Raw genomic sequence first — 24,881 nt, 5'->3', positions numbered from 1 at the left:
TACTGTCATTTGCTAGCATCTCTTTGCACACCACACATTGTGGCAGAGGTGTGCTCTCAGAACCTGCCCATGTAAAACCTAATTTTAAATAATCAGGATCATATTTCCTACGTTTTTTAGCTCCGGACTCCTCCGCCTCTGCTGATTTCTGTTGTGGTGGAAGAAGAAAACGATGCATTTTTCATACACACACGAAGAACTAGCCCACTGGAGATGCTTACAGAATGTGATCGTTATACCGTAAGTCCTCCAATAGTAGTCACGGCGACTATTAACAAAAATCGTTTGGACCAGGCTACAAATAGGGGCAGGCTATAATATGAAGGCGTATAAGTTTAAATACAATAACAAATACAATAGGTTTTTATTTGCTGAAAATTGTTTTAGACCAGGCTACTAAAAGAGGCAGGCTACTATTAGGGGCCAGGCTATAAATTTGAGGGATTGCGGTATTTCTGCTAGTGTTTCTCCGCGCCTCCCCAGTGACTCTTTGGCGCCCCCCAGGGGAGGCGCGCCTCACCTTTTGAAAACCACTGCTTTAGACCATAGTTTCCATGCTGTCTTTTCAGATTGGAACGATTGTGCAAAGCAGCATGGGATTTCCCAGGCTAGTTGATCTCGGTTGTATTCAGAGAACCAGTTAGTTGTGCGTGTGAGTGAGTGAGTGAGAGAGATTCTCTCTCTCTCTCTTTCTCTCACACACACACTCTCACACCATGAATTTGGCAGCACTGAAGGAAAGGAGGGCTGAATTTGGTGTCCAGCCATCTACCAGTGCTGCTGGTAATAGGGCAGAGGTGGTGAAGAAGGATAGCATGGCGCGAAAGAGGCACATGGCAGAGCAGCGTAAACGTGCCCTTGAACGGCTTGTTCGGGCCAAAAGGTCTAAAAAATGATAAACTGGTCCGCTGAAGAAAGTTTCCAGTGTCACACTTCAAAAATTACTTTTTTAAATTCAAATTTTACTTTTTACACTTTTCCTTCCTTAATGGTAATGTAATGAGGTGTCAGATGCAAAACTGAAAATTGCAAAGCTAAAAATGAATAAATCTTGTCTTTGTTTTAAATGTTGTCTTTTCCCTTTATTTTCCCTTGATCGCGCACTGTTTAAGGGGGCCGGGGGGTTGCCGGTAGTTTGTCACCTTTTTCAGCCCTCATGAGTTTGCAGGTATGGAAATAAATGGGTTTTTTGATATGACGTTTAAAAAATAATCACCTGTGTATTTATACTAAAAATATTATCCGCCTCAGGCTCAGAGAATATTGGTGAATAATAACCAAGACTTCGTCTCGGTTATTATTCACCGATATTCACTTCGTCTTCGCCAAATAATTGTTCATTAACATATGTTAAGTATTTTATATTTTATTGTTTTTTCATACTAATGAAAAAACACGGCGGCACGGTGGTGTAGTGGTTAGCGCTGTCGCCTCACAGCAAGAAGGTCTGGGTTCGAGCCCCGTGGCCACCGAGGGCCTTTCTGTGCGGAGTTTGCATGTTCTCCCCATGTCCGTGTGGGTTTCCTCTGGGTGCTCTGGTTTCCCCTGCAGTCCAAAGACATGCAGGTTAGGTTAACTGGTGACTCTAAATTGACCGTAGGTGTGAATGTGAGTGTGAATGGTTGTCTGTGTCTATGTGTCAGCCCTGTGATGACCTGGCGACTTGTCCAGGGTGTACCCCGCCTTTCGCCCATAGTCAGCTGGGATAGGCTCCAGCTTGCCTGCGACCCTGTAGAACAGGATAAAGCGGCTAGAGATAATGAGATGAGATGAAAAAACAATGACTGTGTCTTCTATAACACAGTTATAAAAGCAAGTTATTTATAATCACATTATCTGGGACATGGTGGTGTAGTGGTTAGCACTGTCACCTCACAGCAAGAATATTCTGTGTTCGAGCCCAGTGGCCAATGGGGGCCTTTTTGTGTGGAGTTTACGTTCTCCCCACGTTTATGTGGATTTCCTCTAGGTGCTTTGGTTTCCCCCACAGTCCAAAGACATGCAGTTAGATTAACATTGGGCGGCCTTGAGCAAGACACCTAACCTACAGCTGTTCCCCGGGCGCTATAAATGTCTTTAGCGAGGCCATGCACTCCAAATAAACTCTTAGCAAAGTTGCTCTTATGACTCCTTCTTATGAGTGTGTTCCAGAAAACCATGTACAGAGATAACGTTCGTTGCTTAAGAGCGTTTTTAAACTCTTTTGTTAGCCCTAAAGTACAATGTTATCGGGAAACCCACCCCTTTTCTGTTGTATAAATAGACCAATACATTAATATGTAATACATTAATATTTAATAATAAAATACATATTTTATATAAAATATAGAACAATAATTAATAATAAAAACAGCAATATTATTAGCATTAATATTAGTTTCAACCTCAAGAACTTTATGTTAAAAAGTGATAGAATATTACAACCCCGATTCCAAAAAAGTTGGGACAAAGTACAAATTGTAAATAAAAACGGAATGCAATAATTTACAAATCTCAAAAACTGATATTGTATTCACAATAGAACATAGACAACATATCAAATGTCGAAAGTGAGACATTTTGAAATTTTATGCCAAATATTGGCTCATTTGAAATTTCATGACAGCAACACATCTCAAAAAAGTTGGGACAGGGGCAATAAGAGGCTGGAAAAGTTAAAGGTACAAAAAAGGAACAGCTGGAGGACCAAATTGCAACTCATTAGGTCAACTGGCAATAGGTCATTAACATGACTGGGTATAAAAAGAGCATCTTGGAGTGGCAGCGGCTCTCAGAAGTAAAGATGGGAAGAGGATCACCAATCCCCCTAATTCTGCGCCGACAAATAGTGGAGCAATATCAGAAAGGAGTTCGACAGTGTAAAATTGCAAAGAGTTTGAACATATCATCATCTACAGTGCATAATATCATCAAAAGATTCAGAGAATCTGGAAGAATCTCTGTGCGTAAGGGTCAAGGCCAGAAAACCATACTGGGTGCCCGTGATCTTCGGGCCCTTAGACGGCACTGCATCACATACAGGCATGCTTCTGTATTGGAAATCACAAAATGGGCTCAGGAATATTTCCAGAGAACATTATCTGTGAACACAATTCACCGTGCCATCCGCCGTTGCCAGCTAAAACTCTATAGTTCAAAGAAGAAGCCGTATCTAAACACGATCCAGAAGCGCAGACGTCTTCTCTGGGCCAAGGCTCATTTAAAATGGACTGTGGCAAAGTGGAAAACTGTTCTGTGGTCAGACGAATCAAAATTTGAAGTTCTTTATGGAAATCAGGGACGCCGTGTCATTCAGACTAAAGAGGAGAAGGACGACCCGAGTTGTTATCGGCGCTCAGTTCAGAAGCCTGCATCTCTGATGGTATGGGCTTGCATTAGTGCGTGTGGCATGGGCAGCTTACACATCTGGAAAGACACCATCAATGCTGAAAGGTATATCCAGGTTCTAGAGCAACATATGCTCCCATCCAGACGACGTCTCTTTCAGGGAAGACCTTGCATTTTCCAACATGACAATGCCAAACCACATACTGCATCAATTACAGCATCATGGCTGCGTAGAAGAAGGGTCCGGGTACTGAACTGGCCAGCCTGCAGTCCAGATCTTTCACCCATAGAGAACATTTGGCGCATCATAAAACGGAAGATACGACAAAAAAAGACCTAAGACAGTTGAGCAACTAGAATCCTACATTAGACAAGAATGGGTTAACATTCCTATCCCTAAACTTGAGCAACTTGTCTCCTCAGTCCCCAGACGTTTACAGACTGTTGTAAAGAGAAAAGGGGATGTCTCACAGTGGGAAACATGGCCTTGTCCCAACTTTTTTGAGATGTGTTGTTGTCATGAAATTTAAAATCACCTAATTTTTCTCTTTAAATGATACATTTTCTCAGTTTAAACATTTGATATGTCATCTATGTTCTATTCTGAATAAAATATGGAATTTTGAAACTTCCACATCATTGCATTCCGTTTTTATTTACAATTTGTACTTTGTCCCAACTTTTTTGGAATCGGGGTTGTATAAAGGGCAGAAATCTCATTTTATAATAATTAACTGCATTATATAAGATCGTGTAAAAAAAGCATAAACAATAAAACAGTGTTCTTTGTTAAAGCAAATGCACCTTAAGAGTTTTGTTTTGTTTTGTCTTTTAATCTTTCTGTGTAGATCATGGTCTGTTAAAGATCTGTACATTGCCATTTTTATTGTATCATTAATAATCAAACAATATGATGTTTTTCATTAGAAAATGCCACAGGCAGTGAAGATCATTCTGCTGCTGTTATTTGGACAATATGGTAAAGTTAAATTGATATTACAATGAATGAGACAATTAATGTATTCATATACAGTGCATAATGCATGATTTATTTTAACTAACAGAACGAAATGCATATTACCTCCTATAAAGGACACAAGGTTGATTTAATTATCTGTCTTTTTTTTTTGTACCAGTCTACTCTGAGGAGGAGTGTATAAAATCATTAGTGTTGTCATGTAATGACTGCATTAAGTCTGGACCAGGATGTTCCTGGTGCCAGCACTTGGTGAGTAGGCTACATTTAATACATTAAAGCCATAACCCATTTCCATTGCATGTCCTGATATTAATTTACCAAGCTATAATGGACACAGTACTGAATTAACAAAGTGATTTTATAAGACCAATGAATGGATTTAACACCTTAAATAGCAGGGTATTCATTTTATGTGGGCATTATTATTATTATTATTATTATTATTATTATTATTATTATTATTATTATTATTATTATTATTATTATTATTATTATCCTCTGTTAAGATTATAGGATTTGAAAAATACCTAATGAATATTAACATTAAAAAAAACCATGAACTTATTTTTATAACACATTTGTACCACTTTTAATGTCTGCTACTACTTTTGGATTAAACACAAATGAGCTGAACCTCAGTTTAATAATAATTTTATGATCCTACTAAGAGAGCATAATAAAAATATGATTTCTGCTGAAATTTCTGCTTTAGCTTGACTGGACTGCAATGATATAATGAATAAGAAGAGCTACAAAATAAGCTCATCACTGACATGTCACTATTCATTGTATCAGAGCTTTTCTCCAAGCACGCATAACTGCAGTAACCAAACCCAATCACTTTCTGGAGCCATTCAGTGTTGTGCCAACATTACAATGCTCTAGAAATCCGTGTGGAGCACAGCCATTTCACTGACTGATTACAAATTACTTTATATGCCAAATGTCTTGCACTAAAGACAACAGAAATATCAAAAATTTGGATAGTGATTTGCTGTTTTCCTAACAGAATTTCACCAAGCCTGGTGAACCAGAAGCAGTACGGTGTGACACAGTGAAGAAGCTTAAAGAAAAAGGCTGCCCAGAGCAAAAGATAATCAACCCACCCAGTGCCCTTGATGTTATTCAGAACAAACCACTTTCAGGGAAAGAAAAAACAAAAACTCCAGTTCAGGTGCAGCCACAAGAAATTGAACTCAATTTACGACCAGGTATGTTACTTCAAATTGATCGAACAATACATAGATCTCCTTAGAAACAGGGGCATCCTATACTAAAAACTGATGTAATTAGTGTGTTCCCAGCTGTGTGTGCATGTGTGTGTGTGTGTGTGTGTGTGTGTTAGTTTAAAGAAAAACATCCTTTAACCATTTTTAACACTAAAATGAAATTTTGCAATCAACTTTGTTTTTCAGGTGAAGCCTACACATTCCAATTCAAATTTAAAAGGGCAGAGGGTTACCCTGTTGATCTATACTATCTAATGGATTTGTCGTACTCAATGGATGATGACTTGAAGAATGTGAAATCCTTGGGAATAGAAATACTTAACAAGCTGCAGGAAATCACTGGAAATGCAAGGATAGGTAAAAGATCATATTATAAAGGCAGTAAAAGAAACCTTCACCCTGTAACACCTTAAATATGTCTATATTAAAGTATTTGTGATTTGTTTCGCAACTCTGGTGCTAGTTTGGTTGTTGGTGCTGGATTTTTGTTATTTCCATCACAAGTTAGCAGTTGTCTGCTGCGCTGACATCACAAGGAGACACTGTTTGCGAAGTTACAATGGAGATTAATTAAAGGAAAAATCCCAGTGATCTAAAAAAATAAGGGATAACAGTTAGGGTTTGCTTTGAGCTCCTAATAAAAAAACAAGAGCTTCTTTTCTTATTCACTATTTCCCAGTGATGTTCAATGAGACATTAATGAAAAATGCAACATAGAAGTAGTGGAGACAAAGGACATTGGACCTGAAGTCCCAGAATGCTATGCAGATATACTGTATGATGCAGTTGCACTGAGTTACAGCAGAGAATCAGCTTGGCTCATGAGCTGTTTACAAGATGACTAGTGTAATAGTTTTCACACTGATATTAGCTTAAAAATGTAAGCTTTGGAAGCTGATCTGTTTGATGTGAGAGATGGACAGACTAAAGGACTAAAGTCCTGCTGCACCAGTTTCTTTAGCAGAGTTGAAACAATCCAACAAATCCCAGTTGCCTCTATCATGATGAGTGGTACTGAAGGTAGTGTAGGAAATCATTACCCATGTGAAAACAGAACAACACTGTTGTTAGGAAGTCAGAAACAACAAGTACTGTAAACCAATACGTAGAACTTTTAAACATGGTCAGCTTAGATTTCAAGTGTATTTGTTTAACCAGCAGTACACACTCAGGTCCTTGACCTGTTTTTCAGGTTACTCTGGTGTAATATTTAAAAACATTTAAACACAAGGAACACACACAAGTAAAACTGGTGACATTACAAACCAGTTGTTACCGGGTCTGCCAATATCTGTAGTATTCACATCTAATGCCATTTCACAGCAACAACTAAATCTATACTTAAATATTGATATATGCTCAAATATATATTATGTACTGCTACTTTAAAGTCCATTTTAAAATGTCTTCTGGCCTTGTACTTGTCTCACTTCTAGTGGTAGCTTGTTCCATGTCTGGGGTGCATAGTATTATAGACTGCCTTTAAATGACTTGATGTTTGCTGGAGGAGAGCTAAGCTGATGGGGATCCCAGTCCAAGAGTAGCTTGACAGCAGTTCAAGTATGAACCTTTATAACAGGAGGTGACTTCCATTTAAAAATGGCCAACATATAGGGTAGAGCTCTTTTGCGGACTGCCTTAAACACAGTGACTAGAGTGTTGACTTCAGCCGTCTTACTCAGGGGCTCCATCCCCACCTCTGCTAACAAAGTCTCAGTAAAGACATGGTCCTGGAGTGTATAGCCTGTGATGATCCTTGCAGCTTGGTTTAACAACCTATTTAGTTGTAGTATTTGTGCTTTGTTGCACTGCACAAGAGATGGCAGCCAGGCAGTGGCACAGTAGTCCAAGTGTGAATATAATAAAGTATGATACATGGTTTGGAGTATTTCATTCTAAAATAAATATTGTAATTAAAGTTTACATGTTAATTTGAAAAATTAATACACGTGTTGTTCATGGTGAATTTTTCCTTTAACATGACTATATATGTTTTAATCCTAAGATGACTGCTGCATTAACTTGGTTTGTTCATGCAGGCTTTGGCTCATTTGTTGATAAAACACTTCTTCCATTCACGGATACAACTAAAGAGAAGTTAAAAAAGCCTTGTCCAGCCAAAGCACTGGAATGTCAGCCAGCATTTGGTTATCAGCATGTCCTCAGTCTAACACAGGATAGGAAACAATACACTGATATGGTCTCTAGACAGAAAATATCTGGCAACTTGGACACGCCAGAAGGAGGTCTGGATGCCATCATGCAAGTTGTTACCTGTGTGGTAAGACTTCACTTATAATACTTTTTCATGTTACAATAGTGGACTACAATTGATTTATGTATGGCAGCCTGGAAAACATTTTCTACACACATCAGAATCAAGAAACAAGTGCAATCTCTGTAACTTTAATCGTCTCATGGATGTTGGTGTGTGTGTGTGTGTGTGTGTACTTTAAAGTGGGAACACACTCTCATTTATGCAGATTTCCAATCAAAGTGTTCATTCATTTTATGTAGCCCAGTGCATAAAACAATGCAGATACAGGTCAAGAGCTTCAGTTCATGTTCACATCAAACATCAGAATGGTTATCTCCATTATCTGTAGCTGCTTTTCTACAGGGTCGCAGGCAAGCTGGAGTCTATCCCAGCTGACTATGGGCAAGAGGCGGGGTACACACTGCACAAGTCGGCTGACACAAAGACAAACACCCATTCACACCTACGGTCAATTTAGAGCCATCAATTAACCTAACCTGCATGTCTTTGGATTGTGGGGGAAACCAGAGCACCCGGAGGAAACCCACGCGGACACGAGGAGAACATGCAAACTCCACACAGAAAGGCCTTCACTGGCCGCTGGGGTCAAACCCAGGACCTTCTTGCTGTGAGGCGACAGTGCTAATCACTACACCACTGTGCTGCCCCATATATATATATATATATATATATATATATATATATATATATATATACACTCACCGGCCACTTTATTAGGTACACCTGTCCAACTGCTCGTTAACACTTAATTTCTAATCAGCCAATCACATGGCGGCAACTCAGTGCATTTAGGCATGTAGACATGGTCAAGACAATCTCCTGCAGTTCAAACCGAGCATCAGTATGGGGAAGAAAGGTGATTTGAGTGACTTTGAACGTGGCATGGTTGTTGGTGCCAGAAGGGCTGGTCTGAGTATTTCAGAAACTGCTGATCTACTGGGATTTTCACGCACAACCATCTCTAGGGTTTACAGAGAATGGTCCGAAAAAGAAAAAATATCCAGTGAGCGGCAGTTCTGTGGGCGGAAATGCCTTGTTGATGCCAGAGGTCAGAGGAGAATGGCCAGACTGGTTCGAGCTGATAGAAAGGCAACAGTGACTCAAATAACCACCCGTTACAACCAAGGTAGGCAGAAGAGCATCTCTGAACGCACAGTACGTCGAACTTTGAGGCAGATGGGCTACAGCAACAGAAGACCACGCCGGGTGCCACTCCTTTCAGCTAAGAACAGGAAACTGAAGCTACAATTTGCACAAGCTCATCGAAATTGGACAATAGAAGATTGGAAAAACGTTGCCTGGTCTGATGAGTCTCGATTTCTGCTGCGACATTCGAATGGTAGGGTCAGAATTTGGCGTCAACAACATGAAAGCATGGATCCATCCTGCCTTGTATCAACGGTTCAGGCTGGTGGTGGTGGTGTAATGGTGTGGGGAATATTTTCTTGGCACTCTTTGGGCCCCTTGGTACCAATTGAGCATCGTTGCAACGCCACAGCCTACCTGAGTATTGTTGCTGACCATGTCCATCCCTTTATGACCACAATGTACCCAACTTCTGATGGCTACTTTCAGCAGGATAATGCGCCATGTCATAAAGCTGGAATCATCTCAGACTGGTTTCTTGAACATGACAATGAGTTCACTGTACTCAAATGGCCTCCACAGTCACCAGATCTCAATCCAATAGAGCATCTTTGGGATGTGGTGGAACGGGAGATTCGCATCATGGATGTGCAGCCGACAAATCTGCGCCAACTGTGTGATGCCATCATGTCAATATGGACCAAACTCTCTGAGGAATGCTTCCAGCACCTTGTTGAATCTATGCCACGAAGAATTGAGGCAGTCTGAAGGCAAAAGGGGGTCCAACCCGTTACTAGCATGGTGTACCTAATAAAGTGGCCGGTGAGTGTATATATATATATATATATATATATATATATATATAATCTCATTACCTCTAGCCGCTTTATCCTGTTCTACAGGGTCGCAGGCAAGCTGGAGCCTATCCCAGCTGACTAAGGGCGAAAGGCGGGGTACACCCTGGACAAGTCGCCAGGTCATCACAGGGCTGACACATAGACACAGACAACCATTCACACCTACGGTCAATTTAGAGTCACCAGTTAACCTAACCTGCATGTCTTTGGACTGTGGGGGAAACCGGAGCACCCGGAGGAAACCCACGCGGACACGGGGAGAACATGCAAACTCCGCACAGAAAGGCCCTCGCCGGCCACGGGGCTCGAACCCGGACCTTCTTGCTGTGAGGCGACAGCGCCAACCACTACACCACCGTGCCACCCTATATATATATATCCTTTGTATGCTGAGATTCTTTGTTTGCTCACCTTCGTGCTCCCTTACAGTGGGAATTCCATAAAAGCTCCGCTTGACTTCATCATTTGACCTACAACCCCGATTCCAAAAAAGTTGGTACAAAGTGCAAACTGTAAATAAAAGCGGAATGCAATAATTTACAAATCTCAAAAACTGACATTGTATTCACAATAGAACATAGACAACATATCAAATGTCGAAAGTGAGACATTTTGAAATTTCATGCCAAATATTGGCTCATTTTAAATTTCATGACAGCAACACATCTCAAAAAAGTTGGGACAGGGGCAATAAGAGGCTGGAAAAGTTAAAGGTACAAAAAAGGAACAGCTGGAGGACCAAATTGCAACCCATTAGGTCAATTGGCAATAGGTCATTAACATGACTGGGTATAAAAAGAGCATCTTGGAGTGGCAGTGGCTCTCAGAAGTAAAGATGGGAAGAGGATCACCAATCCTCCTAATTCTGCGCCGACAAATAGTGGAGCAATATCAGAAAGGAGTTCGACAGTGTAAAATTGCAAAGAGTTTGAACATATCATCATCTACAGTGCATAATATCATCAAAAGATTCAGAGAATCTGGAAGAATCTCTGTGCGTAAGGGTCAAGGCCGGAAAACCATACTGGGTGCCCGTGATCTTCGGGCCCTTAGACGGCACTGCATCACATACAGGCATGCTTCTGTATTGGAAATCACAAAATGGGCTCAGGAATATTTCCAGAGAACATTATCTGCAAACACAATTCACCGTGCCGTCTGCTGTTGCCAGCTAAAACTCTATAGTTCAAAGAAGAAGCCGTATCTAAACGTGATCCAGAAGCACAGACGTCTTCTCTGGGCCAAGGCTCATTTAAAATGGACTGTGGCAAAGTGGAAAACTGTTATGTGGTCAGACGAATCAAAATTTGAAGTTCTTTATGGAAATCAGGGACGCCGTGTCATTCGGACTAAAGAGGAGAAGGACGACCCAAGTTGTTATCAGCGCTCAGTTCAGAAGCCTGCATCTCTGATGGTATGGGGTTGCATTAGTGCGTGTGGCATGGGCAGCTAACACATCTGGAAAGACATCATCAATGCTGAAAGGTATATCCAGGTTCTAGAGCAACATATGCTCCCATCCAGACGACGTCTCTTTCAGGGAAGACCTTGCATTTTCCAACATAACAATGCCAAACCACATACTGCATCAATTACAGCATCATGGCTGCGTAGAAGAAGGGTCCGGGTACTGAACTGGCCAGCCTGCAGTCCAGATCTTTCACCCATAGAAAACATTTGGCACATCATAAAACGGAAGATACGACAAAAAAGACCTAAGACAGTTGAGCAACTAGAATCCTACATTAGACAAGAATGGGTTAACATTCCTATCCCTAAACTTGAGCAACTTGTCTCTTCAGTCCCCAGACGTTTACAGACTGTTGTAAAGAGAAAACGGGATGTCTCTCAGTGGTAAACATGGCCTTGTCCCAACTTTTTTGAGATGTGTTGTTGTCATGAAATTTGAAATCACCTAATTTTTCTCTTTAAATGATACATTTTCTCAGTTTAAACATTTGATATGTCATCTATGTTCTATTCTGAATAAAATATGGAATTTTGAAACTTCCAAGTCATTGCATTCTGTTTTTATTTACAATTTGTACTTTGTCCCAGCTTTTTTGGAATCGGGGTTACACACACACACACACACACACCAATCAGCCATAACATTATGACCACTGACAGGTGACATGAATAACATTGATGATGTCATGACAATGGCACCTGTCAAGGGGTGGGATATATTAAGCAGCAAGAGAACAGTCAGTTCTTGAAGTTGATCTGCTGGAAACAGGAAAAATGGGCAAGCGTAATGATCTGAGTGACTTTAACAAGGGTCAAATTGTGATGGCTAGATGACTGGGTCTGAGCATCTCCAAAATGGCACATCTTGTGGGGTGTTCCTGGTATGCAGTGGTTAGTACCTACCAAAAGTGGTCCAAGGAAGGACAACTGGTGAACTGGCAACAGGCTCATGGGTGTCGAAGGCTCATTGAGTCGCATGGGGCGCAAAGGCTAGCCCATGTGGTCCAATCCCACAGAAGAGCTACTGTAGCACAAACTGCTGAAAAAGTTAATACTGGCTAAAACAGAAATGTATTTTTGGTTGCTTTCCAGAATTTAGATATTTAATGGGTTTCTCCAGCCTGCCACACAAATACTCATAGTCATGCAGAAGCATCTTTTTTTATTATTATTATTATTATTATTATTATTATTATTATTTTAATCATGCACAGGATATAATTGGCTGGGGAAACAGCACACGGCTGCTGGTGCTGGCCACTGATGCTGGCTTCCACATGGCAGGTGATGGGAAACTTGCTGGCATCCTTGAACCCAACAAAGAGACTTGTCAGCTGGATAATAACAACATGTACAGCATGAGCAACGTTTGGGTATGTCTTGATACTATTGTATACTATGTCTGGTAACATAGAGGAATTTTTTTCTAAGCCTTTGATACTACATTGATTTTTTGAAAGTATTGCCTAAAATGAAATGTGTCCTGATTAACCTGTCCCTATTAGGATTACCCATCAGTTGGTCAGATAGCCAGGAAGTTGGAAGAGAAAAACATACAGCCGATTTTTGCTGTAACTAAAGATGTAGCACATATATATAAAGTGAGTGTTATTCTCTTAATGTTTATTCAGACTAATGGTACATCATATTAATATAAGCAATATCCTTTGTGATGTAAGGATGTTTGTGATATAAGGAGTATCCTTTGTGATAAAAGGATGTTTTCTTCTCAAGGAGCTGAGTAAACTGATTCCTAAATCGGAAGTTGGAGTACTTAGTGCGGATTCAGGGAATGTGGTAAAGCTAATTGTGGATGCATACAATGTGAGGAACATTTTCTTTTACAAACCTTTACAGTGATATTAGTGACACTGGAATTAGTTATGAATTAGTGACATTTCATTGTAATTAAATGAACTGCATGTAAGTGCAGCTGTTTTTGTTTATCTATCTATCTATCTATCTATCTATCTATCTATCTATCTATCTATCTATCTATCTATCTATCTATCTATCTATCTATCTATCCAGAAACTCTCCTCTAATATAATTGTGACCCATGATGAACTCCCAGAAGACATATCTGTCCTATTCACATCTAATTGTGATGGAGGAGGGAGGCCTAGTGAGAAAGGGACATGCAACAATGTCGGCATTGGACAGGAGGTATTGTACCACACAGCATACACACCAGCAATATGCACTAATAGGTGTCTCATTTAATTTTGATCTAAAGCATTGTAAATAAACTCTTTATTTGTAATGAAATGTTTCAAGATTCAAATGAATTTACATGCCCAGTTACATTTAGAGTGCTACAGTATAGTGTGCATATTGCATTTAGAGATAAACATCATAAAATATGTATGGTAAACACACAGTGTATTGCCCAATAGTATATCATGGCGCATCTTGCTTAGCTGTGTCCTTGATGTTTTTTTCTCTCCAGGTGGTTTTCACAGTAACTGTAAAGGCAGCCAAATGCCTAAAGGCAAAGTCCTTTAACATTGGTCCTTTGGGGTTCAATGAAAAACTGAAAGTTTTGGTTAAAACACGATGTGAATGTGAGTGCGACAATCACCTTGGTGTACACGAGTTCTGTAATGGACATGGCACAATTAACTGCGGAATATGCAGGTACAAGAAGACTTCTCTTCTGTTCCAAGCTCCTGTTGCTCATTTGTTGTTGTTGTTGTTGCATCTGCCATTTTACAATTAGAGTAATACACAATTAATGGCATTTTTACATTTACCTCATTTTGCTGACGATTGTATCCACATCTAGATGTGTTAACCACCTTAGGACATGGTACATTTGGTGGCAGACCACCAATTTTTAGGTGAGCAAAAGTACTGGAACAGATATTTTTAGCAGATATTAACATATTTTAAAGTAAATAACAGTATTTGGTTGCATATCCATTGCTTGCAATAACTGCATCAAGCCAGCAACTCAGAGACATCAAAAAACTGTTGTATTCTTCTTTTGTGGTGCTTTACCAGGCTTGTACTAGTTTCAGTTGCTGCTTGTTCTTGGGGTTTTCTCCCTTCAGTCACCTCTTCAGGAGGTGAAATGCATGCTCAATTTGGTTAAGGTCTGGTGATTGACTTGGCCAGTTTAGAATCTTCCACTTTTCCCCTGATGAAGTTCTTTGTTGTGTTGGTAGTATGCTTTAGGTTACTGTCTTGCTGCATGATGAAGTTCCCCCCAATTAGTTTGAATGTATCTCTGTGTAAATTGGGAGATTGTATGTTTCTTTAGATTTCTGTATTCATTCTGCTGCTACCATGATGAGTTACATCTTCACTAAATAGTAGTGAACCCATTCCAGAAGCAGTCATGTAAGCCCAAGCCATGACACTACCTCTCGTGCTTGACCAATGAGCTTGTATGTTTTGGATTATGAGCAGATCCTTTCTTTCTCCACACTTGGCCTTTCCATCACTTTGGTAGAGGTTAATCTTGGTTCCAGAACTTTTGTGGCTCATCTCTGTATTTACAGTAATTGCAAATTCCTATCTGTCTTTCTTATTCTTACTACTGACGAGTGGATTGCATCTTATGATATGGCCTCTATATTTCTGCTCTCAAAGTCTTCTTCAAAAGGTGGCTTGTGATACTTTCACCTCTGCCCTGTGGAGGTTGTTGGTGATTTTTGGGTTTTCTTCACAGCTCTCACAATGTTTCTGTCATCAACTGCTGTTGTTTACCTAGGGCAACCTATTCAGTGTCTGGTTGTTAGTACACCAGTGGTTTCTTTGTTTTCTACATTCCAAATTGTTGTACTGACCCAATGCTTATGCAATAACTCTGATTGCGTTATCCTTTTTAACAACAAATGCATTCATCATAGGTGAAACCCAGGGCTCAAACCAAGAATAAACTTTCAGAGCTATTCATTATTTAACAGGGCAACCTAATAGGGCACACCTGGCAACAAGAAACACCTTTTAGTCACATATCCCAGTATTTCTTATCACTTGAAAAATGGGTCGGTTCAAACAAAAGGGGCCATGTTCTCAGTTGTATAACACATCTAGATGTAAATATTAGGAAATGAATGCTGAAATTTTGATCTATTATCTCTTATTCATCTTTTGATTTTGATCCAAAATGTTTTCAGTGTATAGCAAAAACAAAAGACTTGACCTTGCTGTTCCAATACATACTGTTGCCTCACAGCAAGAAGGTTCTGGGATCAAGCCCAGTGGCCAATGAGGGCCTTTCTGTGTGGAGTTTGCATATTCTCCCCTTGTCTGTGTGGGGTTCCTCCGGGTGCTCCGGTTTCCCCCACAGTTCAAAGACATGCAGGTTAGGCTAATTGGTGGCTCTAAATTGACTGTAGGTGTGAGTGTGAATGGTTGTTTGTCTCTATGGTGGTGTTTACATTAGACCGTATCAGCGGATCATCAGATTAACGTTTTTAAAATGATTAGTGTGCACACAGCAACACCAATACACGATTTGCGTGCACACAGCAACACCAATACACGGATACGCTCGGCTCCGCAGGCATCCTGCGCTCCAAATCACTCCGCCCTGAACAGCGAGTGCCCTCTGGAGGGTGCGCACTCCAGCCCTGCGCAGCTCACAGAGCACGCGAGTGAAGTGCACAAGCAGTGATTCGGGACTGAGCTGCTGTGTGTGTGATCCCAGCGCATATCACTTACCACTTGCAAGTGGAAGGATGGCAAGCCTAAAGACAATCATAACTACACAATGGGCAGTATTTGCATCAGTATTTGCAGTATTTTCATACTTTTATACTCTTTAATGAAAGGTGATACAAGGCAGAAGTCCGCGCCGTTTTTCAGCAGTCGCGTCACATGACCAACGCCAGCGAATCAGGAAGGTGGATGTCACAGTGACGTTGTCCAATGACGACGCCAGCTAGAGCTCCACGAAGAAAACGAGACAGATACGGTCTAATGTAAACTTGGCCTATGTGTCAGCCCTGCAATGATCTGGCACCTTGTCCAGGGTGTACCCCACCTCTCGCCCATAGGCCAAGTTTACATTAGACCGTATCTGTCTCGTTTTCTTCGCGGATGCACTGTCCGTTTACATTAAAACGCCTGGAAACGCCGGGAAACGGGAATCCGCCAGGGTCCACGTATTCAATCTAGATCGTGTCTGGTCCGGTGCTGTGTAAACATTGAGAATATGCGGATACGCTGTGCTGAGCTCTAGCTGGCGTCGCCATTGGACAACGTCACTGTGACATCCACCTTCCTGATTCACTGGCGTTGGCCATGTGATGCGACTGCTGAAAAATGGCGCGGACTTCCGCCTTGTATCACCTTTCATTAAAGAGTATAAAAGTATGAAAATACTGCAAATACTGATGCAAATACTGCCCATTGTGTAGTTATGATTGTCTTTAGACTTGCCATCCTTCCACTTGCAAGTGGTAAGTGATATGCGCTGGGATCACACACACAGCAGCTCAGTCCCGAATCACTGCTTGTGCGCTATACTCGCGCGCTCTGTGAGCTGCGCAGGGCCGGAGTGCGCACCCTCCAGAGGGCACTCGCTGTTCAGGGCGGAGTGATTTGGAGCGCAGGATGCCTGCGGAGCCGAGCGTATCCGTGTATTGGTGTTGCTGTGTGCACGCGAATCGTGTATTGGTGTTGCTGTGTGCACACTAATCGTTTTAAAAATGTTAATCTGATGATCCGCTGATACGGTCTAATGTAAACCCCACCATAGTTAGCTGGGATAGGCTCCAGCTAGACTGCGACCCTGCACAGGGTAAACAGTTACGGATAATGGATGGATGGATGGATGAAAGCTAAGAAACATTTTGAAAAAATAAGTCTCTGAACTCTTAAGTCAATAACTCTCAGGGAATGTTCCATGTGTCCCTCTGAGGGGAACCCTTAAAAGTCTTCTATGAAAGCATACCTCAGAGGGATTCCCTATCAAAAAGGTTCCAAGCAGAAGCCTATTAGGAAGCTATGAGCTCTTAAGTTGTTCAAGAACCTCTAAGACTCCTTTTTAAATTGTAGGTTAGACCTGTTAATTTAATTTCATGATTTTAAATAAGGAAATTGCTAACAGGATCATGTTTAACTTTGAAAAGTATATGCCTCCATGTCTCCTCCCTACTATTCAACAACTCCTTAGCAAAAGTCTTTAGTAGGGGGCCTGGCTATCTAGAAATAAGCAGAAGCCTCCCAGAACTCTAGCCCAGGCTCTTCAAATTCTACCCACTTTTAACAGTACCACAGACGTTATTTAGTTGAGGGCATGAGCTGCACTACCGAATCATATATCAATAAATGGAGAACATCTCAATAATCACACTGCAATGGAAATTAATTTTATGTCCTAAGCATCTATACTAGTTTACCATAAGATCATCACAGTGTAAGGGCATCAAATATTCCATCTAAACTTTCTGTATACCATCATTCATTCATTCATTCATTCATTCATTCATTCATTTTCTATAACACTTATCTATTGTGAGTTGTGGGTGAGCAGGAGCCAATCCCAGCTGACATCGGGTGAGAGGCAGCATACACTCTTGACAGGTTGCCAGTCTATTGCAAGGCTAACACAGATTGACAGTCATTCACATTCACACCAATGAGCAATTTAGAGTAGCCAGTTGACCTAATTCATATGGACTGTGGGAGGAAACCCACGCAGGTACAAGGAGAACATGCAAACTCCACACAGAAAGGTCCCGGTTGACCAGCAGGTTTGAACCCAGAATTGCTTGTTATGAGATAACAAAATAAATTACACAACAGTGTTTATATGTGATACTTTATGGCTCTCTCTCCCCATAGCTGTAATGCTAGCTTCCTGGGACAGCGGTGTGAATGCAGCTTGGGTCAGAAAGATGAGGCCACACTGAAAGCTCAATGCCGCAAAGACAATGGGACAGAGTGTGAGGGCCGTGGAGAATGCGAGTGTGGTGTGTGCAAGTGTTACCAAACTGAGGGAGGCAAATCCTATTATGGTACTCACTGCGAATGTGATGATGAACATTGTGAAAAGTACCAAAACAAACTATGTGGAGGTATTGACAAATGCATACGTACATGCCAAAAAAGGTTTCACACACAGCACTTCAGACATGCACTCACGTTGGGTTTATGGATTTTCCTCAGGTAAAGGAAATTGCAGATGTGGAAAATGTATATGTCAAGATGACTATGAAGGAACAGCCTGTCAGTGCATGAAATCTGATGAAAGTTGCTTGACGGGACAAACCGTGTGTAATGGACGTGGCAAATGTGTATGCAACCAGTGTGATTGTCAGAGGGGATACAAGGGACTCAGATGTGAGACGTGTCCCACATGCGAATTCCCATGCCAACAGTCAGGGTAAGAGAAAGGTCAATCATGCTCCACATCTATCATGTTCCACAGCCATTAAGCCACTTATATATTAAAATCAACACACTTGAATTGGATAGCTGGGACTCTTTAATCTGTCAACTATCGACTTGTCCCTTTTGCTTTCACTTTATTTGAGTAGCCCAGTGTATGAAGTTTGATTGTTCTATCTATAGACCCCTTTCACATGACGTCACCGCGCTGCGAGATTTTGTTAGGCGCCATATTGGAAGACCAAGTACATGCACTCACAATATAAAACAAAGTACAAGCGAGAGTAAAGTGACACGATGGATGATAATTCGGGTTATGTGAGTACATTACCAGCTGCAGAAAGGGCACGGTATGTGGAGAAACTGGCTGTGATTGATGGGTTTGACCCATATGATAAGACTCGGGGCAAGGGAGAATGGAAACATAAGGAGGACCGGACACCAATTCTGCCATCTGTTTGCTACCCAGACATTGTAAACTATTTGTTGTTTACACCCAGTGCCTACACTCAGTGTTCGAACTATGCCGATATTTTCGGGGGGCCCCTTTTTTTCCCTTGGGGGGGGGTGCTTGCGCTTGTCTCGGAGCGCGGATCTCCAAACACATGAGAAGCCTATCTTACGCACATATCACGCGGACTCCACACCTCCACACACGCATCGCGTCTGAAGTCATAACTCATCAGGGGAAATCGTGTCCACATTGGCATGTTCAAAAAACAACCTCGCATCAACAATGATACCACACGCAAGAAAAAAAAAACAGTCAGGCTACTCAGCAACCAACCTGGCAGCAGCGAGCAAGCCCCAAACCATCCTAAATTATTATTATTATTATTATTATTATTATTATTATTATTATTATTAAATTGTAGAAGTCTGGGAGGCTTGCTCCTCATACAGTTATCAACTTGGGGCCAATTTAGCATGTTTTAAATCTGAATTTCTTGCGTTTGCTTACCTCAAATGTCCACAGATCATGCACAGACTTATCCATTATATCCACAGTTTTTTGCCAAGTCTCACACAGGTTTCTTTCAAGTCTACTGTTGGGCCAATAAATCATAAATAAAACAGCTCAGATTTGTTTGTTTAAGTCGTTTGCCACTCCACTTTATTCTCGTGGGTTCACATACCGCTGCCGTTATTTTCCCCTAATCACGAGTTTGTTGGTCTTCCAAAATGGCGCAGGGTCTGTTTACTTCTGGTTTCGGGTGACGTCAGTGAAAGGGGTCTATAGACTGTTCATAGGAAATCTGAAGAGTATTGATTAAATATAGCATGACATTCTAAGATAGACCTATACCTGTTGAGTATCAGTTGATGTTGACTGTTTGTAGAGTATCAAAGTAGACTATCCACTAAAAATGTCACTGTTCTAAGGATTTCAGCCATTCCAATTCAGATCATAGTTTAAATGCTGAATAACAGTAAATCAAGACTCATTGACTGGGCTCATCTACAGGCCTTCATTTTTTTCTACAAGTATTTTATGCATTTGTTTAATATGCTGATATTCACATCCCCTTATTAAACTTTAGGAACTGTGTTGAATGCAAGGCATTTGAGTCAGGACCATTTGAGAAGAACTGCACTAAGTCCTGCACCCACTTAGATGTTACAGTAGTAGAAAAACTAACTAAAAAGGATTGCCAAGTGAAGGATAGTTTGGGCTGCCGGATGAGCTTCTCAATGACTGTGAAAGAAGGATTTGACAATTATGCTGTTAAAGTCCTCAAGGACAGAGGTAAAGCAAATCAGTAACTGTGACGAAATGACCAAATAGTGGCTTGTTACATTTTCCAAGAATGCTGTATGAAATGTTAAACAGCTTTCTGCCATTAAAGCGAGACGGCCTTTCGATTTCATAAAATTGGTGAAATTTAGTTCCCTCTGAAATTTGGTCATTGTGCTATATACCCGTATTTATTTCTGTAATATCTCACTGCCCATTCTGTGGCTGGGAAGTTATTTAATTTGAGGGGATTCCCTAGCAAATAATGTGCAGGAAATCACTCGCTTTGTGCAGTCAAGCAGACAGAGGAAGTCTAGTGTGCATGTGCAGGTTTACCTTTAACCATGCACTGACAGTTGCATCATTTTGTCCCTAAACAGACAGCTGATCACACCGAGGTGCTCCTTGACTGCTGATGTTTATTAGTTTGGCCCTGCATTTCCTTTCCTTCGCAACATAATGCCTTTTCTTCTTGCTTTCCGTGACTGTAGTTGATATTACACGTTTCATTCGCACACTCACATCCTCCATTTTTCTCTCCTGTTTCAAATTTGTATCCCACAATGCTTTGCACAAACAGGGAAAGCCCACCACATAATGCATGATGTAGTATCTTGAATTGGGTCATGGTGAAACAGGAAAAAATAGTGGAAAATTTTGGGCCACGTTGCTTTAAATTCATTAATTGTTCTATTAAAAAAAACTAATAAAATTGGAAGTCTGTGATTTGAATTCAGTAGCTTTCGGTCCACGAAACAAAAATATTTGGGTGTCAGGGAAAATTATTTTTATGACCTAAACTTGAAAAATCTGAAAGGCAGTCTACCTTTAATGTTGAATTAACACTTTATTAATCAATATCCAACAACTATATCCAGATGTCTACCAATAATATTTTTTTAGAAAAAAAATGGCTTAAACAAATGTAATTTAGCATATATAATAAAGTCTATTGAATTTATGTAATTTTTATTTTCATTGTGAAGCACTATGAACTATATTTTATGTATGCTATTAATAAAGTTTAATATTATTAAAATTATTATGACCAGAATATTCAAACTGACCACAATCCACAATTCTTCAGATTTCCAAATTTCTACAGTATGATAATAAAATTTTAAATCCAGCTCAACCTCTGATATTCTCTGTAATAAAACTAAATAAACATTGACTAGATGTAATTTATCTATCTAACTTTTCTTGCAGTCACATATGCCAAGACTTGTCATTTTATAATCTACGTATATGTTGTATGCTAGAATGTCCTGAGGGGCCACAAGTTGCAGCCATCGTGGGTGGGTCTCTGGCTGCTGTTGCAGTGATTGGACTTCTACTCCTCATCCTCATTAAGGCAATATTTTATTTTAAAGACCTCAAAGAGTGGAAGAGGTTTGAAAAGGAAGCGCAGCGCCGTCAGTGGGCAAAAGTATGTTCTGGTTGTTTTTTTGTTTGTTTGTTTTTTCCCCTGGGTATAATGCAACTTAATAATAATAATAATCTGAAATACAGTGGAATATCACAAGACTGAATTGCACATGTGGTGTCAAAGCACTGATTCCATTTTTCACTTTGGACATGCTTTTTTTTTGCTCTCTCTCTCTCTCTCTCTCTCTCTCCAGAGTGAAAATCCATTATTCCAAAAGGCAACAACAACTGTGGCAAATCCAGCATTTACTGGAGACTCTTAAGGTAGTAATGAATCTTTGAAGGAAAAGTGAGTGATTTAAAATAAATCCCATGTAAATGCATTACACATTACAGTCAGTCCAGTACTCAAGCATGCTCTTCCAGTCCACATTTTTGCACCATCTTCAATGCCGGGTAATTAACACTGCTACTTGAACACCTGAGCACAGTAATCATTGTTCTGTATCCCATGACTGCTTCTCAGGGGTTTGGATTGGGATCCTCGGGGGATTGATTTGTGGCTGTGAAATTGTATTTTGCTTATGTCTTATTACATATTCAATGGTTTAATATCTTAATGTGCATTGCTAAATTGTTATTCAGTGTCAGTTCTTTGGATGTAATTATCACTTGTGACTTTTATGTGTGTTTTTTTTTTGTGTGTGTGTGCACTAGTAATGTAGTAACTAGTGCAGCACATTTAAAATCTAAATAAAATATCCTACTTAAAAGATGGTTGATGTTTCAACTCTTGATGAAGTTGTAGTTCTTAGATGTTAGAAATCAGAAAGTCATTAGTTTATTTAAATCATTACACCGTATCCCAGTAAACACAAAGTTTAATATTTACTTATGTTCAGTAACTGTATATTTAGCTGTTATTCATTAACTACTATTAAATAGCCAGTGAAAACTAATTAGAAAGGTGAGGAACAAAGAGTTTGCTAGGTTAAAAATACACTGATTAATTGATTTGCCTACTGTTTAGCAAAAATAAGGTGCACATTTGGTTGTTTCTACACTCTTGATCACATCTCAGTGTAAAACACATAAAAAGAGACGCATGAAGCTAATGAGTGAATTATGTAATGAAAGGGGAGAGGGTCCCTGAGGCACCAGTGGCCAGAGCTCAGCAATGAGACCTACCCTGTCAGTCCTCCATAGCAGAACGAGTTAATGAATGTGAGGATCAGAAGAGGTGCGGTGGTGTACTGGAGGCTGAAGTTCACAAACAGAGTGTGAAACAAGCTGAGACTCTGATGCCAAGGAGACACACACACACATTCACTGTCCCAGAAGCAGGTAGGTTAATCTCATATCATATAAAAAAAAAAAAGATTGTAGGGAAAACAATTGTAGTATAATAAGCAATTGCTTTGGTTAATCCTTTAGAACAACAAAAGAAGTTTGTGTTAGTGTGTTATCAGATTATGATCAGTATAAGCTTTTGTGCCCAATGCCAGAAGGGTGTGTATGTGTGCGTGGTAAGGTCAGAGGTTGCTGAATAGCTTGTTAGTATCAATCAAATAAGTAAAAAATCAGAAACGTTACTCTCAATATGTTTTCCAAAGCACCTCTTGTAAACAGCGTCATTCACAAGGGATCCAGTGTTGTCATGTTCATGTTCTTGCATGAGTTGGGCAGAACAAAGGCTGTAGCAAACACACTGCATCACTGTACATCTCACAAACACACAAGCAGCCCATTTTAGCCAAATTGTTTTCCTATCTGAAGCCTAAAACATGCATAAAAATTCTGCAAACAGTTCCTGAATTGTAAATCTTAGTGAAACTCTGTTAAACAAAATTTAAAAAATAAATAAATAAATAAAAGGTGAAATTACTGAGTTAATTCCTGAGGCATAGGAAATTGTAGGTTTTTTGCAACTCAAGTCATGGCATTGGCACAGTAACATGAATGACTAAAATCAGGTCAGTGCATCTTGAACAGGTCTAAGTAAACTTTGTAGTTCTACAAATTTTGCAGAAAATTTGAAGAGGAATTGTAAGAATTCTGATCTCGCATGATCATATGTAGATTTGACCTAGCATTTGAGTGCATTTGAGTTGCTTTGTTTTCCTTTACAATTATTTTTATTGCACGATTACATTCAGAGCTATTATTTTATGGAATGAGTGATCACTTACTGACATTTAGTCATTAGAATAGCACTAAACAGATTACAATACTGTACCTGCATAACAATATGTGTTCCAATGCACTAATGCACCATACAGTAGTTTACACGTATGGCTAATAAGATTCATTGCTAATCTAATACCAATCATAGCTTGCAAACACATTGATCAATGGCAAATGTTAAACAATCAATTACATGATTAGGTTCACTGTTAAGTTCAGAAAGTGTATCGTAGGGGAAGGGTTAAGCATTTACGCATTCCTGCATTCCATTTAAGATTTAAGCACAAAGCTTTTCTCTCTGTGTGTGTGTGTGTGTGTGTGTGTGTGTGTGTGTGTGTGTGTGTGTGTTTCCCCACTTTTGGGCCTGAGGTTGGAAACTGTTACATCTTTTAAAGACCTTGAAAGAAATCTATTACTTTTTGTTTCATGGCATCTCATCCAAAACTACAATGAACAAATATAGCAAGATAGCACAATTTTGAAATCCTGGTTCTGAACAAACTTTTATTTAAAAAAAAAAGTTCTGTTGGCTCTATGCTAATTGCAATCACACGAGAGGCTATGAGACCCCTAGCTAATGCCTGTCAATAAATATACACACATACACCTGTATGCAGATTCCCTACACTCACCATAAAAGGCAAGCATCACCCTGAGTGGTTGGAAAAATACAGCCAGGCCGAGAGGCAAAGTGCAGGGGCTGTAAAGTAGGGAGTGAGCATTACAACCACTCCGACACCATCTGTTCAATCCTGTAGCACTTCTCTGCTGTCTCTCTCTTTCTGGGTAAGTGGCTTTCTGCAGGTGAGTCCACTTATGCTGTGGTGCTCTCCAAAAGATAGATTTCTAACAGTTATAGTTAGCTTAATGATCACTCAAATCAGTTATAGATACATGCATGATTAAATAAGTATCTGGTGTAAATATATCCCAAATTATGTACATATCTTATACACTGCATGTGGATTCAGCTATTTGTTCAGGAAAACTGAAGTAAATTATAGAAGTTATTTCTATTTGCTTA

General features: G+C 40.1%; 2 protein-coding genes across 3 annotated transcripts in view; both read left to right on the top strand.

Moving 5' to 3' along the window:
• The window catches only part of itgb2 (integrin, beta 2), a 40,105-nt gene extending 17,684 nt beyond the window's left edge, over window positions 1-22,421 (top strand). For both annotated transcript variants that reach the window (XM_060930266.1, XM_060930267.1), the window contains exons 2-16: window positions 4,255-4,306; window positions 4,464-4,555; window positions 5,316-5,517; window positions 5,722-5,892; window positions 7,575-7,816; window positions 12,441-12,599; window positions 12,732-12,827; window positions 12,961-13,050; window positions 13,258-13,392; window positions 13,676-13,863; window positions 18,025-18,257; window positions 18,349-18,565; window positions 20,112-20,317; window positions 21,568-21,734; window positions 21,928-22,421. In XM_060930266.1, coding sequence (XP_060786249.1) covers window positions 4,258-4,306; window positions 4,464-4,555; window positions 5,316-5,517; window positions 5,722-5,892; window positions 7,575-7,816; window positions 12,441-12,599; window positions 12,732-12,827; window positions 12,961-13,050; window positions 13,258-13,392; window positions 13,676-13,863; window positions 18,025-18,257; window positions 18,349-18,565; window positions 20,112-20,317; window positions 21,568-21,734; window positions 21,928-21,996 — 2,316 coding nt within the window. In that variant the 5' untranslated portion in view covers window positions 4,255-4,257 and the 3' untranslated portion in view covers window positions 21,997-22,421. The remainder of the gene's footprint in view (window positions 1-4,254; window positions 4,307-4,463; window positions 4,556-5,315; window positions 5,518-5,721; window positions 5,893-7,574; window positions 7,817-12,440; window positions 12,600-12,731; window positions 12,828-12,960; window positions 13,051-13,257; window positions 13,393-13,675; window positions 13,864-18,024; window positions 18,258-18,348; window positions 18,566-20,111; window positions 20,318-21,567; window positions 21,735-21,927) is intronic.
• Window positions 22,422-22,988: 567 nt separating this feature from the next.
• The window catches only part of vil1 (villin 1), a 38,707-nt gene continuing 36,814 nt past the window's right edge, over window positions 22,989-24,881 (top strand). The window contains exons 1-2 of the mRNA XM_060930264.1: window positions 22,989-23,017; window positions 24,475-24,643. The gene's annotated coding sequence lies outside the window, so the exon portion shown is untranslated. The remainder of the gene's footprint in view (window positions 23,018-24,474; window positions 24,644-24,881) is intronic.

Source organism: Neoarius graeffei, chromosome 9 (assembly GCF_027579695.1).
Source record: "Neoarius graeffei isolate fNeoGra1 chromosome 9, fNeoGra1.pri, whole genome shotgun sequence".
In the NCBI taxonomy this organism is placed as follows: domain Eukaryota; kingdom Metazoa; phylum Chordata; class Actinopteri; order Siluriformes; family Ariidae; genus Neoarius; species Neoarius graeffei.
The sequence above is the reverse complement of the archived record's forward strand: the minus strand, read 5'-3'. Positions and strand labels throughout refer to the sequence as shown.